General features: G+C 47.3%; 1 protein-coding gene across 1 annotated transcript; it reads left to right on the top strand.

Moving 5' to 3' along the window:
* Nucleotides 1-2684: 2684 nt before the first annotated feature.
* On the top strand, nt 2685-5015 carry LOC124670079 (L-type lectin-domain containing receptor kinase SIT2-like). Its single transcript, XM_047206588.1, has one exon. The coding sequence runs from the start codon at nt 2685-2687 to the stop codon at nt 4722-4724; it is 2040 nt and encodes a 679-aa protein (XP_047062544.1). The 3' UTR covers nt 4725-5015.
* Nucleotides 5016-19802: the final 14787 nt, after the last annotated feature.

Here is a 19802-nt window from a genome sequence, read left to right on the forward strand (position 1 = left end):
GGGGGATTCTGGAGATCTCCTCCCGCACCTCGCCGGAGAGGGGATTCATCTCCCGGAGGACTCTACACCGCCATGGTCGCCTCCGGAGTGATGAGTGAGTAGTTCACCCTCGGACTATGGGTCCATAGCAGTAGCTAGATGGTTGTCTTCTCCTCATTGTGCTTCATTGTTGGATCTTGTGAGCTGCCTAACATGATCAAGATCATCTATCCGTAATACTCTATGTTGTGTTTGTCGGGATCCGATGGATAGAGAATACCATGTTATGTTAATTATCAAGTTATTACATATGTGTTGTTTATGATCTTGCATGCTCTCCGTTACTAGTAGAGGCTCTGGCCAAGTTTTTGCTTTTAACTCCAAGAGGGAGTATTTATGCTCGATAGTGGGTTCATGCCCGCATTGACACCCGGGACAAGGTGACGAAAGTTCTAAGGTTGTGTTGTGCTCGTTGCCACTAGGGATAAAACATTGGCGCTATGTCCGAGGATGTAGTTGTTGATTACATTACGCACCATACTTAATGCAATTGTCTCGTTGCTTTGCAACTTAATACCGGAAGGGGTTCGGACGATAACCTCGAAGGTGGACTTTTTAGGCATAGATGCAGTTGGATGGCGGTCTATGTACTTTGTCGTAATCCCCAATTAAATCTCACTATACTTATCATGACATGTATGTGCATTGTTATGCCCTCTCTATTTGTCAATTGCCCGACTGTAATTTGTTCACCCAACATGCTTTTATCTTCTGGGAGAGACACCTCTAGTGAACTGTGGACCCCGGTCCATTCTTTAATACTGAAATACAAATCTGCCGCAATACTTGTTTTATCGTTTTCTCTCGCAAACAATCATCTTCCACACAATACGGTTAATCCTTTGTTACAGCAAGCCGGTGAGATTGACAACCTCACTGTTTCGTTGGGGCAAAGTACTTTGGTTGTGTTGTGCATGTTCCACGTTGGCACTACATCCCGCCGCCATCAACCTTCAACGTGCTTCTTGGCTCCTCCTGGTTCGATAAACCTTGGTTTCTTTCTGAGGGAAAACTTGCTGCTGTGCGCATCATACCTTCCTCTTGGGGTTCCCCAACGAACGTGTGAAATACACGCCATCAGTTATGTCAACGACTTGTGTACTACACCATGCAGTGGTACGCTGGGTCACCACACATTCTCTGCGAATGACTTCACCATGGAACAAAACACATGTCCCACGATGGTAACAGACTGCAGAGCTTTGCCTCGCTCCCTCTAAAACCAAACGGTTAGAAAAATATGGTCGCGCGCGAGTGAGTACCATTCGATCAGGTAATCTCCAAGCATGTCGTCCATTGGAGTTCGCTGGCCGAGCCTTCCGGAACTCAAAACTCCGACCAGATCAATGAAAACATGCAACAAGCAGATCTTTGTCATGGCATGAGAGCGATCCTATGACCGTCTCCTTTATTCAAGTTGAGAGAGCAACCTCCACGCCGCCCGCCGGCAACCTGCAAGATTCGCCGCACAACCATACCAGCGGTCCAAAGGACTAGGCCAACAACGAGAATGCTAATGGTAGAGCAGGGTCAAACCCCACCTGATCCGACCCTACCATACAACAAAGAGGGCCGGGAGGCGGCACGGGAGACATCCAGATCGAGATCTAGGGTTTCCACCACCACCCGGTGTTGTACCTCCACGGCCGGTCATGGCACCATTGAGAGAAGACCTCCACCACCTCCCCGATCGGGGCTGCCGCCTTGATCGTTGCACGACGACACAAAGAGGTTTTAATATGCCATTTCTTTTGACTATATATGCAGTTGAAGGTCTCCATTTCTGGGAAACCTTAACTGACCCTGACATGACTAGTAAGACTAGTCACAATGGGAAGTATCATAGACTAGTATCATACATATGATACTAGTTTATGATACAACACCTACAATGCATAGTATCATGAATAAGTATCATAGTTTCATCCTATTTAATATTTTGTAGAATCTCAATGCAAATATATGCACATGATGTGTTTGCCACTAATTTTTTTTAGTTTTACGTGCTATGATACCGTATCTACCTATGATACTACTTTCACCTCTCTCCTCATTAATTGATGTGCCACATAAGATTTTTGCCTACATGGCATGCATGATACTACCTATGATACTTCCATTGTGGCTAGTCTAAGAAAATGAGGAGCAGACAAAGTCAAAACAGCGCAGCAAACCTCAATTTCGTCGCAGATAGCAGCTGCCTAATGTCGATCTGCCATTGCCAGGGTGTGTGACACAGTGTGGCACTCTGACGCTTAACCACTCGCTCCTGTGATCCTCTCATAATGTCATCGCCCACCTTAGATTTAGATAGTTTTGTCTGAATTCCTTTTGGACTTTGACTCCCTCAAGTCGTACGAGGGGCCAGGTGTGTGGCCCAAACATAGCTGGTGCATCCATCATTGTTTGTCTCTCCACCCACCTTGATCCGCACTCATGCAGCCGATTTTGAACGAAGACTCGCCGTTCGAGTCAATGCGTCGCACCATCGCGAAATCAGGATCGTATCGTTCACACGACACAATTGTGTACTCCACAAACACACTAGTACAAACCACCACAGGCTTCAGTTACTTGCACTTGCACAAGAGACGAGACGGAGGCGCAGCGGACGCCGCAAGCAACGCACGCTCGACCCGAGCGACATGTGCTCTCTTCGCTTCCTCCTTCTCCCAATCCTCCTCTTGCTCTTCCTCCTCGGCACCGGTGACCATGGCGCCGTGCTGGCCGCCGACGACCAGTTCACCTACAACGGCTTCTCCGGCGCCAACCTCGCCCTGGACGGCCTGGCCGCCGTGGCCCCGAACGGGCTCCTGGCGCTGAGCAACGGCACGAGCCAGGCAGCGGGGCACGCGTTCCACCCGACGCCGGTCCGCATGCGCAACGGCACGGTCCAGTCCTTCTCGGCGTCCTTCGTCTTCGCCATCGTCTCCAACTTCACGGTGCTGAGCGACAACGGCATGGCCTTCGTGATCGCGCCCAGCACCAGGCTCTCCACCTTCAACGCCGGCCAGTACCTGGGCATCCTCAACGTCACCGACAACGGCAAGCCCGGCAACAACATCTTCGCGGTGGAGCTGGACACCATGCTCAACCCGGAGTTCCAGGACATGAACAGCAACCACGTGGGCGTGGACCTCAACAGCCTGCGGTCCGTGCAGAACCACTCGGCCGGGTACTACGACGACGCCACGGGGGTGTTCCAGAACCTCAGCCTCATCAGCCGCCGGCCCATGCAGGTGTGGGTCGACTACGACGGCGCCACCACCCGGCTCGACGTCACCATGGCGCCGCTCGACGTGGCCAGGCCGAAGAAGCCGCTCATCTCCGCGCCGGTGAACCTGTCTGCGGTCGTGACCGACACGGCGTACGTCGGGTTCTCGGCGGCCACGGGCGTCATCTTCACGCGCCACTACGTCCTCGGCTGGAGCTTCGCGGTGAACGGCGGCTCCGCGCCGCCGTTAGATATCTCGAAGCTGCCCGCGCTGCCGCGGTTCGGGCCGAAGCCCCGGTCCAAGGTGCTGGAGATCGTGCTCCCGATCGCCACGGCGGCGTTCGTGCTCGCGCTGGCCGTCGCCTTCTTCCTGTACGTGCGGACGCGGGTGCGGTACGCGGAGGTGCGGGAGGATTGGGAGGTGGAGTACGGCCCGCACCGGTTCTCGTACAGGGAGCTGTACAAGGCCACCAAGGGGTTCAGGAACCGGCAGCTGCTCGGCACCGGCGGGTTCGGCAGGGTGTACAAGGGCGTGCTCCCGAAGAACAACCTCGAGATCGCGGTGAAGCGGGTGTCGCACGACTCCAAGCAGGGGATGAAGGAGTTCATCGCGGAGGTGGTGAGTCTCGGCCACCTCCGGCACCGGAACCTGGTGCAGCTGCTGGGGTACTGCCGGCGGCAGGGGGAGCTGCTGCTGGTGTACGACTGCATGCCCAACGGCAGCCTCGACAAGTACCTGCACGACAGGACCCGGCCGGTGCTGGACTGGGCGCAGCGGTTCCAGATCATCAGGGGCGTCGCGTCGGGGCTGCTGTACCTCCACGAGGACTGGGACAAGATCGTCATCCACCGCGACATCAAGGCCAGCAACGTGCTCCTCGACGCCGACATGAACGGCCGGCTGGGCGACTTCGGGCTGGCGCGGCTGTACGACCACGGCGTGGACCCGCAGACGACGCACGTGGTGGGCACCATGGGGTACCTTGCGCCCGAGCTGGTGCGCACGGGCAAGGCGACGCCGGTGACGGACGTGTTCGCCTTCGGCGTGTTCGTGCTGGAGGTGACCTGCGGGCGGCGCCCGCTGGGCAGCTTCGCGGCGGACGACCAGAACGTGCTGCTGGACTGGGTGCAGGAGCACGAGCGGCGGCGCGCGGCGCTCGACGCCGTGGACCCGCGCCTGTGCGGCAAGTACGACGCCGACGAGGCAAGGATGGCCATCAAGCTGGGGCTCATGTGCGCGCACCCGCTGCCCGACGCCCGGCCCGGGATGCGGCAGGTCACGCAGTACCTGGAGGGCGAGGTGGCCATGCCGGAGGTGGTGCCGACCTTCTTCAGCTACACCACGCTCGCGCTCATGCAGAACGACGGGTTCGACTCCTTCGCCGTGTCCTTCCCTTCCACGGTCAGCACCGACGCCAGCCCCGTGTCCGGCGACGTGTCGGCCGTCTCCGGCCTCTCCGGCGGGAGGTGAATAAATAAACGTAGTAACGTATGATACGGCGATTTCTCTGTACTGTACACCTGTACGTTTTCTCGTGTAGTAGTAACTTACAGAGCACTAGTGACACTGCTTACTACTAGAACCTAGTACTGGATAATTAGATTGATGCTCGTGTAAACTGTAACCAGCGAGTGCGATGTTTCTGAAGTCATCGCAAACATCAGCGCGACGTCCGGTTCCAGTGCCATGCTGCACGTCAGCAATTGAGATGCGAACAAACTGGTGTTTGGCTTTGGGGAATGGGGATTTTGGACTTTCTTATCTCGCGGTGGATGAGTGCGTAATATCTATTGTATCTTATATCGTCGAGGTCGAGCTACCACCGCCCACCGGCACGCCGACGGCACTTTGTCACGGAAGGCGGCTCGGGTTGGATACTTGGATTGGATCCGGCGTGCGCGACAGCACCAAGACGATTAGGTAGCCACGGCTAAAAAGGATGGCCACGACGGCTGTCCTTGTTTCTTAATGAGATGCATCTAGCTAGTATTTCGTACCTAGCACAACACGGGCATGGGCCTACTGGACTGCTGCGACGCCCGCTGTTTTCCTATCCACTGCACATGCTAAGGTGGTCCGGAATGTACTTCCCAATTCCATTCCAGAAAACATTTATTCAGATTTAGATGCACCAAGATACTAAATTGAGCAAGACATTGTGTTATGCAATTCGGCATGATTTTATTTCATATTTGTGCTTCTAGTGTCGTCTGCTTGGACGCCCGGATTCCCAATGTCCAATACCGTCGCAGAGAGATGAGAAAGGCGATCTGCATTGGGTGACCTTTTCTTAGAGCTCGAGATGATAAAAGGAAGTAAAGAGGGCCACCATTTGCAGAGGGGACACACACATAATTCTCTTACTACATGTGTGTTTTTATATAAAGGAGTGTTATGTATGTAGATGTGTGCGTTTGGAAGGTGTAGCCGACAGGCAGCAACAATCGCGCTTTGTGACAAAGAAAAGTGAAACTAATGCCCTTTGGTATACGCACACCTAGGATAAATGAGAACGCCTACTTGGACCAAGTGACAATACTGGCATGCATGCCAACACCATTTTGGTTACCATAAAAGCATGGAAAAAAGTCCATATAACCCCAGAACTATCAAGTTTCGGGCGCAGCACCCCCCAAAGTCGAAACTGGAGCACTCAACCCCCTAAACTAACTAAATCCAGGTAATTGACCGCCTAAGAGCGGTGAGAGCAGTATTACAACGATGATTGGCTGACATGGACGGTGGTTTAGGCCAGCGAGGCGCTTGATGGTTAAATCATGTCCCCTCCTCGCGCGCTAGACATTAGGGTTCCTCTCTTCTTCCCCTTTCTTCTCTCGCGCTCAGAGCATGACGACGCACAACGAAGCAAGCTCCAGCAGTTCATCGAGGGGCGGCGCTGGCACCTTAGAAAGCCCATTCCGTACCAGCAGCTGCAGTCTGCAATGTATTGAATTCTGAAGAAATAATGAGTTATATTTGTTCTAAGTTAAAATGGTTTCTTTTATCTGAAATATGGCTGCATTTTGTTATAGTTTTTGCTGTCAGGATAATTGTCACAGGGAAACAAACAATGCATAAGCATATCACAGGAAAATTGAGAAAAAAAAGATTATCTTCTACAGATCTGGACATCACAAACAACCATAATTCAGTACATGGTTCTGATTGCAACCAAAAGGAATTGTTTCACAGCAAAATCACACAGATTTCAGTACCTGACACATGCAAATGACACTGATTTCTTCTACAGATCAACACTACTCTCTTCACTGTCCATCTTCTATAGTATTTTGTCCACTAGCAGATAGGTACCATTTCATCCTCCCAAATTTTGGCACAGGCTCCGTCACTACCTGTGACATTGGAATGGATACATATCCTGTAGAAGCATAACTAGGACCTGGAGCTGGTTGAGAGCTTGAAACATTGGCATTGTTCTTCTTTCTCATTGGTGCTGGTTGGGAGCTTGATTCTTCACATACTTTAGCATCCTTTTTCTGCTTTTTCTTTGGAGCTTGCACATGAGGCTGTTGCACATTTGCTGGCTGCACACCAAAAATAATTGCGCAATAATTATTTTAGCAAGATTTGCTGGCTGCACAGTAATAGGACTTATGCTTCATTTTTGTAATAAAAAATGGATAAATGAGTGCTTTACCTGGTCTGTTGCTTGTGCTTGCTTTTTCTTACTCCTCTTGGTTGCAGAAGTTAAATTTGCATTTTCTTTGACAACATTTGGGTTGCCTGTACACTTTCTCTTATTGTGATTTGCCCCTCCACAAGCAGAACATCTAATTATGCACCCTTTCTTGGATAATTTTGTACCCTTAGGTTTCTCTCCCTCTTCTCTTCTCCTCTCTGTCTTGGGCCTTCCTGGCATTTTAATTTTAACAGGCGGAAATGGCCTTGGGTTTGAAGCAATTGGCCATTTCTCTTTTCCCTCCACCGGTTGCAACACATGGTTGTAAATCTGATCATACACCTCTATTCTATAGCAAGGTGCAATGAACTCCTCCAGTTTTTTCCCAACAGTGTATATTGCACTGATTGCATGTGGGCATGGCAAGCCAGATAGCTCCCAATATCTGCAAGAGCATGTCATATTCTCCAGACTGACTGTGAACCTTCTCCTTTCCCCTTCTTCTACTTCAAAACCTTATGCTCCATTGTATAGAACCTGACATATAGTTGATCTCTTTATGTTCTTCAACTTCTTGAATATGTTAGGGCAAATTATTCCAGTCCAACCATTTGATTTGGCCCTATTTTCTACAATCCCCACTATCACTTTCTTTCTAATGATCTCCATCTGTGTTACGACTTGATAAAATCTTGCCTTCATTATAGCATTGTTGAAAGATTCACACAGGTTGTTCTCTACTGAATCGCAATAGTTTTCTAGCTTGAAAAATGCTCTACACCAGTGCTCAGGAGTTGTCTTCATCATGTCTCTTGGCCCATATGGAGTCTTCTGTGCTAACTTGGCCCTGTTGTAGTTGAATTGTACCTTGTCTGATGATTTAGCACAGGCCCAGAACATTTTCTGGTACAATTTGTCTCTGTGCAATTTCTTCCGGTTTGCATAGATGTGTCTTGCACACATCCGATGCTCTGCTTGGGGGATAATCTCATTCACTGCCTTTATTAGTCCCTTCTGTTGATCTGAGATGATCACCCAGCTCTCACCATGGTTGTTTATCTGAATATCCTTCTGGAGAAGTGAAATGAACCAATACCAACTGTCATAATTTTCATTTTCCACAGAAGCCCAAGCTATTGGATACATCTGATTGTTAGGATCTCTTCCAACAGCACAAAGTAACATACCACTAACTGTACCTTTGAGAAAACAACCATCTAGACCAACTATTCTTCCACAACCAGCCATAAATCCCTTTTTGCATCCATCTAGGCAAACATACATTCTCTCAATTATAGGCCTGTCAGTGATGTCAGGATTTAGTATCACTGCAACTGTGCTACCAGGGTTGCTTCTAACCAGCTCTAAATGGTAGTCAAATACTCTAGAAAATTCTCCATTTGTTTGGTCAATAATCCTCTCCATGACAAGCTTCTTTGCTCTCTTGCATTTAGATTCACTAACATCAACACACATATCTTTGAGGACAGCCTCTGGCATCTTCTCAACCCTCCAACCTGGATTGTCTTTGATTTGCCTGAAGTACTTCTCTGCTATGACATTGCTAGTCACAAGTTTATTGTCCCTCCTAGCAACACAAGTGCGGACATTGTTGATTTTTGTAACAAGTAGCCATGTTGACTTAGTAGTGATACTGCCATATATATTCCAATTGCAGGTAGGCCAAGAGCATTTTGCACTAACTCTAGTGTGCTCATCTTTCGGAAACAACAGGTGATGATTTTTTTAATCCCATAATTTACTAAAGCCTGCTTGAATTTCCTGCTATCGAAAAATGTCTGCCCTAGCTCAAACTCCTGCACAACTGCACTCTCATCATATACTCTGTGCTTTGTTTTCCTTGTTCTCACAGTTGCTACTTCTCCATCACTACCCTCAACATAAGACACTTCATCTTCACTGCCAATACAATGTTCATCTCCATCATCTTCCTCTACCTTGGTATTTTCTGGCACAATAAATTCATCTGGAACATTGCATGATTTCACCTCCTCCTCACCAAGCATATTTTTCCTCACCTTCTTCCTCAGTTCATTTGCTTCCTTTTTGTAGCTAGCAGCTTCTTCATCTTCACCCGAGCTGTTGCTATCATCTGCATCGTGTGCACAGTTATAGTCACTATCCTCACTGGTCTCACTGCCGGATTGTGCATCATCAGCATCATCTTTAAATCATTTCCCTTTATCTTCCTTTGCTGCCCTAGTAACAGGTAACTTCTTTGCCTTTCTCCCCTCTGCATTTTCTGATTCAGTTTCATGTTGATCTGCACTTGCTTTAGTCCATGTAATTTCTTCTCTTAATTGATCATGATGCATTGGAGCAGTTTCCCTTTGCTGCATATTATCTATGTCTTGTTCTCCATCTGAGCTCTCACCAGGATCAAGCATTGTAGGTATCTTAGTGTAGATATCAACCACACATGCATCAGTCAAATGCATTGCCATTGATCTGACGAATGAATGTCACACATCATACAAAGTGTAGTCTTGTTAGGACCATCTGCCACCTTCCAACATAGCTCTGTTTTCTCCATGCAAGCATCAGACATGATCTCATGGTCTGACAAATGCTTCTTCAATTCTGGCACCAATAGCTTGGACAACTGAACAGTTGACATCCCCTTCCTTCCTCCCTTCTAATTCCAATTTTGTCCATCATGTTCAAATATCCCACGGTAATGAAATCGCACTGACAAATAATCCAGAGGATTCATGGCCAAAATCCTACAAATAAATGCACATAAAAATAGCAGATTATTAACTAATTTTACAGATCTAACTCACACTTCACATTCAGAGCGTACTAACTCAATGTACTGACAGAAAAACACCTCTTTTTTCTGATCAACATGCCCAACTAAACTGAGATTTCTATAAAATTTAGAGATCAAATAAACTCACATAACATCAACATTGACCTTATTAACTACCATACCAAGCCCGAACCCAACAAATTCGCAACCATATCCACCCCCAAATCCAAAGCATTAAGCAGTACGTAAACCCGGCTGGGAGACATGGATAGAGCAAGGAATCAGAAATTTCCTTCCGTAAAAACGACAACTAACCTGTACTGGTTGTTGCGCCGCCGTTGAATCTTCACGGGTTGCCGTGCCTGGTTGCCAGTGACGGAAAAGCAGAGCGGAGCAATCGAGGAGGGAAGAAGACGATTCCGCGGCATGGAACCGGAATGGACTCAACCAGACTAGGCAGCGGAGGGGTGAAAGGACACGGATGTCGCCTAGAGGGGGGGGGGTGAATAGGCGATTTAAAAACTTTTACGAGATGGGCTTAACAAATGCGGAATAAAACTAGCGTTTACTTTGTCAAGCCCAAAGCCTATATACTATGGTTCACCTATGTGCACCAACAACTTATTCTAAGCAATGATTCACCTATGTGCACCAATAACTTATGCTAAGCAAGACAAGCAACTTATGTGATAGCAAGATATATATAACTTCAAGCACGATGGCTATCACAAGGTAAAGTGCATAAGTAAAGAGCTCGGGTATAGAGATAACCGAGGCACGCGGGAGACGATGATTTATCCCGGAGTTCACACTCTTGCGAGTGCTAATCTCCGGTGGAGAGGTGCAGTGGCTTAGTGCTCCCGAACGCCACAAGAGGCTCACCTTGAGGTGTGGTTGCTCGATGCACACCAACGCCACAAAGGCCTCACCCCAAGATGTGGTACTCACACCACACACCGAACGCCACGAAGGCGCCTCACCTAAATCTCCGGTGACCCTCGCCACAAAGGCCTAGGTCACGGTTCCACTAAGGGATTTCCTTCGAGGCGGAAACCGGGCCTTACACAAAGGTTGGGGCACACATCCACAACTTAATTGGAGGCTCCCAAAAAATCACCACAAAGGTCTAGAATCCGTCTAGGGTTCCAAGAACCCAAGAGTAACAACTTTCTTGCTTTCACCTCCACGAATCACCGTGGAGAACTCAAACCGATGCACCAAATGCAATGGCAAGAACACCACAAAGATGCTCAAGTCCTTCTCTCTCAAATTCCAACAAAGCTACAAAAGCTATTGGGGGAATAAGAGAGGAAGAACAAAGGAATTCACAAAGAACACCAAGATCAAGATCTAGAGAGTTCCACTCACAAAGAGATGGCTTTGATTGGTAGAAATATAAATCTAGATCTCCTCTTCCTTTTCCCTCAAATGGATTCAAGAATCATTGGAGGAGTAGAGGGATGTGGCAAGCTCTCAAGGTCAACAATGGTGGAGAGCAAAAGGAGGAAGAAGAAGTGGGGAGAAAGAGGAGGAAGAAGGGCTTAAATAGGGGTCTCAGATTTCTGCCCATTGGGGCCAAAATCGCAGAACAGGCCGGCAGTGCCGGCCTTGAGCCACCGGCAGTGCCGGCGTGGCCGGCAGTGCCGGCCTTGTTCCACCGGCAGTGCAGGGGTGGCCGGCAGTGCCGGCCTTGGCCACCGGCAGTGCCGGGGTGCTCCCGGCGGCAGTGCCGGGGTGCTCCCGGCGGCAGTGCCGGGGTGCTCCCGGCGGCAGTGCCGGGGTGCTCCCGGCGGCAGTGCCGGGGTGTTCCCGGTGGCAGTTCCGGCCCCCCAGTTTTTGCCCGAACACCCGATACGAAAACCTTAATAACTTTTGCATCCGGACTCCGATTTCGATGATCTTAGCTAGGCTCGTTGAAATCACAACAACGAGCTCTACAACAATATGCACAGAAACATCATAGTACAACAAAGTAGGATAGAAGCAAATGGATAAAGGTTTTACCTATCTATAAACAGCAAACCGGTAAAACCTCCAATATGGAAAATGCAACAACTTGAGTTAGGAAACTCGGATTTAGGTGAAACCAATTTTGTTGTAAATAAGATGACAAGAGCTACCCACAAAGAGTGAAAAGCTTAAGAACAAGTGGGGTAGGTTTTTCTATGTATTTTAGAGTGAAACCTCTCAATACGGAAACCAAGAAAAACTCCAATATCGAAAACGCAACAAGTGATTCATGCGGAATCCGTTTTCGATGAACTAGAGCTTGTCATGAGAATAAGCACAAGCTCTAAAATACCATATGGATAAGATCCAAATAACAACCAAGAAAGATGATGCAAGGATGCAAAGGTTTGAGCTCTCCGAAGGATACGATCGAGTTACTCACTCGAGAGCCCTCTTGATAGTACGACAACTAAACTATAAACCGGTCTCCAACTACACCATGAGACCGGTGAGAAGAAACCCTATCAAGAGCAAACCTTAACCTTGAGCATTCCACTTGAGTTTGATGATGACGATCTTGACCGCAACAAGATGGAACACCTTTCTTGATTGTGCTTGCTTGACGAAGTCTTGTGGATTGCTCCCCCATAATCCACCATGGGAGAGCTTCTTCTTCGGTGCAACTTAAACTTGCACTTCATTTCTTCATGGCAAGCTTCAAGCTTATGATCTCTTCGAGTTGGCTCATTGATACGTCTCGGACGTATCGATAATTTCTTATGTTCCATGCCACATTATTGATGATATCTACATGTTTTATGCATACTTTATGTCATATTTATGCGTTTTCCGGAACTAACCTATTGACGAGATGCCGAAGGGCCGGTTCTCGTTTTACTGCTGTTTTTGGTTCCAGAAATCCTAGTAAGGAAATATTCTCGGAATCGGACGAAATCAAGGCCCAGCATCCTATTTTTCCACGAAGATTCCAGAACACCCGAGAGTCGCCAGAGGGGGGCCCTGTGGGCCCCAGACGATAGCCCGACGCGGCCTAGGGGGGGGCCGCGCCCCCCTGTTGTGTCGTCGCCTCGTTGACCCTCCGACTCCGCCTCTTCGCCTATAAAAAGGTCCCTGACCTAAAACCTCGATACGAAAAAGCCACGGTACGAGAAACCTTCCAGAGCCGCCGCCATCGCAAAGCCAAGATCTGGGGGACAGGAGTCTCTGTTCCGGCACGCCGCCGGGACGGGGAAGTGCCCCGGAAGGCTCCTCCATCGACACCACCGCCATCTTCATCAACGCTGTTGTCTCCCATGAGGAGGGAGTAGTTCTCCATCGAGGCTCGGGGCTGTACCGGTAGCTATGTGGTTCATCTCTCTCCTATGTACTTCAATACAATAATCTCATGAGCTGCCTTACATGATTGAGATTCATATGATGATGCTTGTAATCTAGATGTCATTATGCTAGTCAAGTGGGTTTTACTTATGTGATCTCCGGAGACTCCTTGTCCCACGTGTGTAAAGGTGACAGTGTGTGCACCGTGTGGGTCTCTTAGGCTATATTTCACTGAATACTTATTCAACGTTATGAATGGCATCGTGAAGTGCTTATTTATATCTCTTTATGATTGCAATGTGTTTTGTATCACAATATATCTGCGTGCTACTCTAGTGATGTTATTAAAGTAGTTTATTCCTCCCGCACGGTGTAATGGTGACGGTGTGTGCATCGTGTAGTACTTGGCGTAGGCTATGATTGTGATCTCTTGTAGATTATGAAGTTAACTATTGCTATGATAGTATTGATGTGATCTATTCCTCCTTTCGTAGTGTGAAGGTGACAGTGTGCATGCTATGTTAGTACTTGGTTTGGTTATGTTGATCTGTCATGCACTCTAAGGTTATTTAAATATGAACATTGAATATTGTGGAGCTTGTTAACTCCGGCATTGAGGGTTCGTGTAATCCTACACGGTTAGTGGTGTTCATCATCCAACAAGAGGGTGTAGAGTCTAGCATCTATCTATTTATTCTGTTATGTGATCAATGTTGAGAGTGTCCACTAGTGAAAGTATGATCCCTAGGCCTTGTTCCTAAATATCGCTATCGCTGCTTGTTTCTTGTTTTCATCGCATCTTTACTTCCCGCAACATTACTACCATCAACCACACGCCAGCAAGCACTTTTCTGGCGCCGTTACTACTGCTCATATATATTCATACCACCTGTATTTCACTATCTCTTCGCCGAACTAGCACTACAAGAAACATTGCCATGGCCGACGAAGTTGAAGTCGCGCCGTGGTTGCTGGTGTACCATGGCCGACGATTTTGGTCCCTCCGTGGTGCATGTCAAAACTTTTTTTTTCTCGATTTTGAGGCCACCTAGCCCGACGAAAGCGGCCAAAACGTCGCGTATGGTGGCCCGGGACGTGGTGCATCGCGAATTCTCGGGTTCGCCGGCCGAGTCAACGCAAATCCGCACCGCCGAGGGATGTAGGGCCCGGATGGCAGCCTCTACGGCATTGTTTTTTTCTCGATCGCGCCATCTCGTTCAACGTTCTCCGATCGAGCCGTTTACGATGCGGGATCATGGGTCCCGCATGTCATCCTCTATGAACCAAAATTCTTTCTATTCTTGGATTTTTTTGACCCCCGATTTCCGGCTACATCCTTTTTCTTTTGATCCCTTGCCGCCTTGGAAACGTTGAGACCGCTGTCTGCTAAATGGGACCCTCATGTCATCCTCTATGTGCAATCAACTTTCTTTTCTTGGAGTTTTTTTTGGCACCTCAAATTTGGTCACTTGCCTTTTTCTTTCGATCCCTCGCCGCCTCTCAAACGGTGATACCGCTGCCGCTAACTCGGGACCCGCATGTCATCCTCTATGCACTATAAAACTTTCTTTTCTTGAATTATTTTTGGCACCTCATATTTGGTCACTTACCTTTTTCTTTCGATCCCCTGCCGCCTCTCAAACGGTGATACCGCTGCTTGCTAAATGGGACCCGCATGTCATCCTCTATGTACTATAAAACTTTCTTTTCTTGGAGTTTTTTTGGCACCTCAAATTTGGTCACTTGCCTTTTTCTTTCGATCCCCTGCCGCCTCTCAAACGGTGATACCGCTGCTGCTAACTGGGACCCGCATGTCATCCTCTATGTACTATAAAACTTTATTTTCTTGAATTATTTTTGGCACCTCATATTTGGTCACTTACCTTTTTCTTTCGATCTCATGCCACGTTTGAAACGTTGAGGAACCTGCAAGCTCATGGGACCCGCATGTCATCCTCTATGTACTATAAAAGTTCATTTTCTTGGTTTTTTTTCACCCTCTGATTTTTGGCAATTTCTTTTTTCTTTTGATCCCCGGCGCCTCTCAAACGGTGATACCGCTCGCTGCTAAATCGGACCCGCATGTCATCCTCTATGTACTATAAAACTTTCTTTTCTTGAATTATTTTTGGCTGCTCATATTTTTTCACTTGCCTTTTTCTTTCGATCCCCTGCCGCCTCTCAAACGGTGATACCGCTGCTTGCTAAATGGGACCCGCATGTCATCCTCTATGTACTATAAAACTTTCTTTTCTTGAATTATTTTTGGCTCCCGATATTTTTTCACTTGCCTTTTTCTTTCGATCTCATGCCACGTTTGAAACGTTGAGAGACCTGCCGGCTCATGGGACCCGCATGTCATCCTCTATGTGCTATAAAAGTTTCCTTTGTTGGATTTTTTTTCACCCTCCGATTTTTGGCTTGCCTTTTTCTTTTGATCCCCTGCCTCCTTTGAAACGTTGAGTAAGTTTGTTGGCTCAAGGGACCCGCATGTCATCCTCTATGTCCATCAACTTTCTTTTCTTGGATTTTTTTCACCCCCTAATTACTAGCTACTTTCTTTTTCTTTTGATCTCAAGCCGCATTACAAACATTGAGACCGTCTGCTGCAAAATGGGACCCACATGTCATCCTCTATGTACAATAAATCTTGGATTATTTTTGGCTCTTGATATTTGGTCACTTGCCTTTTTCTTTCGATCTCATGCCACCTTTGAAACGTTGAGTAAGCTGCTGGCTCATGGGTCCCGCATGTCATCCTCTACGAACAATAAAAGTTTCCTTTCTTGGAGTTATTTTTGACCCCTAATTTATGGCTATTTGCCTTTTTCTTTTGATCCCCTGCCCCCTTTGAAACGATGAGGACGCTGTTGGCGGGTCGGGCCCACATGTCATCCTCTATGAACAATAAAAGTTTCCTTCGGTGGATTTATTTTTGACCCCTAATTAATTTACGGCTATTTCCTTTTTTTCTTTTGATCCCCTGCCGCCTTGGAATTGTTGAGAATGCTTGCTGCCTCATTTTTCTTTTGGTCCTGTGCCGCCTTGGAAACGTTGAGACCGCTGCTACAAAATGGGACCCGCATGTCATCCTCTATGTACAATAAAGTTTCTTTTCTTGGATTATTTTTGGCTCTTGATATTATGTCACTTGGCTTTTTCTTTCGATCTCATGCCGACTTTGAAACATTGAGGATGCTGCTGCCTCATGGGTCCCGCATGTCATCCTCTCGAACGATAAATGTTTTCTTTTCTTGTATTTTTTTACCAACTGATTTTTGGCTTTTTTTATTTTCGATCCCCTGCCGCCTTTGAAACGTTGACGACGCTCGCTGGCTCATGGGTCCCCGATGTCGGCCTCCCCGTACAAGAAACATGTGATATTTTATTTTGCAGACAATAAACGTTGTATTTCGCTCTGAGCTATTGCAAACGGATAAATTAAATCTTTATATCTACATAAACAAACTTATATGTTGAATCTCCTTGTTTTTTGTTTTTGCGAAGCATAGGACTTTCCTGTTTTTTTTTAGAAAAATTCGACCTTTCCTGTTTTGGAGTGGGCTGAAATTGTGCGAGTCAAAAGGCCCGGCGGGATAGTTCGAAGGCCCGGATATCCAGATACTGACCCAATTGAAATCTTTCTTTTCTTGGATTTTTTTCACACCACGATTTACGGCTACTTCATTTTTCTTTCGGTCCTGTGCCGCCTTGGAAGCGTTGAGACCGCTGCTATAAAATGGGACCCGCATGTCATCCTCTATGTACAATAAAGTTTCTTTCTTGGATTATTTTTGGCTCATGATAGTATGTCACTTGCCTTTTTCTTTCAATCTCATGCCGACTTTGAAACGTTGAGGAAGCTGCTGGCTCATGGGTCCCGCATGTCATCCTCTATGAACAATAAAAGTTTCCTTTGTTGGATTTATTTTTTCCCCTAATTTCGGCTATTTGCCTTTTTCTTTTGATCCCTGCCCCCTTTGAAACGATGACGACGTATGTTGGCAAGTCGGTCCCACATGTCATCCTCTATGAACAATAAAAGTTTCCTTTGATGGATTTATTTTTGACCCTAATTAATTTACGGCTATTTCCTTTTTTTCTTTTGATCCCCTGCCGCCTTGAAATAGTTGAGGATGCTTTCTTGCCTCATGGGTCCCGCATGTCATCCTCTCGAAAGGTAAATGTTTCTTTTCTTGAATTTGTTTACCAACTGATTTTTGGCTTATTTTTCTTTCGATCTCCTGCCACCTTTAAAACGTTGACGACGCTCGTCGGCTCATGGGTCCCCAATGTCGGCCTCCCCATACTTGCAAATCCTCTTTACGCAAAGGTTGTATTTCTAGATAGATAAGGTGGATTCGAATCTGCCATGGTTCAGGCAGCTCAGGTAAGCCTTCTTGCAGTGATTAATGGAAGTAGTGTATAGCAAGGTCAAGACATGTGGCTCGGTGTAATGAATCTATTTGAATCATGTTGTGGGTTCAATGTGATAGTTCTCTAACAGGTCAGCCAAAATAGAAATTAAGTTTTTTTCTAAAACGGAAATGCAAATTAAGATGAACACAAACATTAGTTATCATAATAGCTGATCATACATACATACTTGCTAAGAGCAAAAGCTTGCCGAGTTTTACCACCCATACAATTAATTAGCGGTTCGGATAAGATAACCTTATATAAGTATAACTACAAATGCATTTGCTAAGGGCTCATGGGGCAACGAGAACTAGACAACCGCGAACTTTATGACCGGCATGTCACAGCGGCATCGAAAGATCTTGACCTTCAACTTTGATCCAATGCGAAGTTTGGCACCGTCAATGAACTTTTTCCACCTGGAAGTAACGACCAAGCGGCCATCCGTAGGACCGACGGAGTACCGTCCCTCCACGGTGAGACCTTCACTCTCCATGACGAGGAAATCTTGCCCCTTGGGCCGGCATTGAGATCCTTGGCGATACTTTTAGGCAATTTCTGATTCAAAGCAAGAGATACCACCAAAAATTAGTCAATGGCACCAATGCACTTGAACCATGTGAGACTTTGAGCGAGAGAAGACATCAAGATAAGAGCGAGTTATGCTTGTCATATACTCACGAACATAGCCTTCGGATGCGTCCTGGTCACCACACGGGTGGCCACGGCAATGAGCTGAGACCTCGGTGATGCAGGCTGGGCGAGGTGCGGGAGCACTGGGCTGGTACACGAGCTGGTGCGATGCAGGAGGCTAGCTGGGCGAGGTGCGATGAACGGTGCCTCTAGAGGAACCGGTGCTTGATGCGAGGAGGCTGTTGGGCAGGTGCGGTAAACGGTGCGACTAGAGGAACCGGTGCTCGATGCGGGAGCCTGCTGGGCGGGTGTAGTATATGGGGCCTCTACGGGAACCAATGCTGATGTAGGGGGCTAGCTGGGTAGATGCGATAAACGGAGCTGGTACGGGAACCGGTGCTTGATGCGGGAGAGTGGGAAGCCGGTGCCGGTGCTTGGTGTGGTTGCCCTTTGTGACATCCGCTCATGTTCCATCGGGGGATCTGCAGCTTTGATCATGTTAAACCCGGCAAGCTAGAACGAGAGGGAATGGTTTAGTACAAGCTGCTCAGAACAGTTATCAAAAGATATGAGTAGAAAAAAGTTACATATTATATATTTGGAAGTGTCTCCAACTATGTAAGCAGTTACGTATATCTGCCCGTTTGAGTTTCTGATCCTCAGCTCGTCGCCCTTCTTCAGACCGTAGTCAAAAGCAAACTTTCTCCAATCATGTCCATACAAATATGTGATGGCCTGCGTCTTGTAGACATACACCTCATAGACCGTGTAGGTGTTCATCAATTTGCCATTGCCATGCATAGTGAAAGACCCTTCATCCGGACACATCTGGTTAATCATAGGACGAAGTTCACAAGGTACGATCTGCATGTGAAAATTGATACAAATGTAAGAAGCGGGAAGACTAAAAACAAGACTTTACTATATGCCAATTCATGCTAAACCACTGAGAATACATACCTGTAACTGCTGTGAAGGAGCTACTAGAAAGGTAGATAGAGCCATAGGAGGTGTTATATGCGGGGTATGTACATGGGCCCGCCATATTCCCGCAAGCTCGGCATCGGGATGGTGAAGGAAACATGGGAGGTACTACTGGTGCGTAGCGCTGAATGTAAGTGGAAGAATTAGGTTGTGTAAAGTGCATAGTTCAGAGCAATGCAAATGTTGACAAGCGAGTGCATAACACTATGTTACAAACTGAACGAGTGAAAAATTAGTGTATGATGAATATAAGCATGCTAATTTGGTGTTTCCGAATTCCAAAAAGCATTAGACAGAGCGGAGATAATATCGGACATAAATCATGGCATGTATATGTGGCTTAAGAAAATATACCCGAACCCTTGGATGGTTACGGCCGAGCTGGTCCTTGGACTTGAGCTTATATAAGCATCCGGAAGGTGGGGGCGACGGTAACTTGGTGGCGGCCTGCTGCAGATGCCTCATCGGCGGCGGTTGCAATCCTTTTGACCAATGAAGGGTTAGCGGTTTCGGTCCGCATATGAAAATTGAAGAGCAACGGACATCGGCGAGTGATATATAAAATGAATCTATGAGACACCGATGCATATAGTGCTTGGATGTAAGTGTAAGAATAGGTGTGTGTGTGTTTCGAACTATTGGTAAGCATTAGACAAAGCCGGCAATAAACGAGACAAAAATCAAATCATGTATGAGGATTAAGAAAATATACACCTTGCTGAAAAGGGTACCACCCAGGTGGCCCGTGGCCTTGTGCTTGAGAGGTTTTCGAGAAGATGGTGGCGGCACCATCGTCTTCACGGCAGCCTCA

Source organism: Lolium rigidum, chromosome 7 (assembly GCF_022539505.1).
Source record: "Lolium rigidum isolate FL_2022 chromosome 7, APGP_CSIRO_Lrig_0.1, whole genome shotgun sequence".
In the NCBI taxonomy this organism is placed as follows: domain Eukaryota; kingdom Viridiplantae; phylum Streptophyta; class Magnoliopsida; order Poales; family Poaceae; genus Lolium; species Lolium rigidum.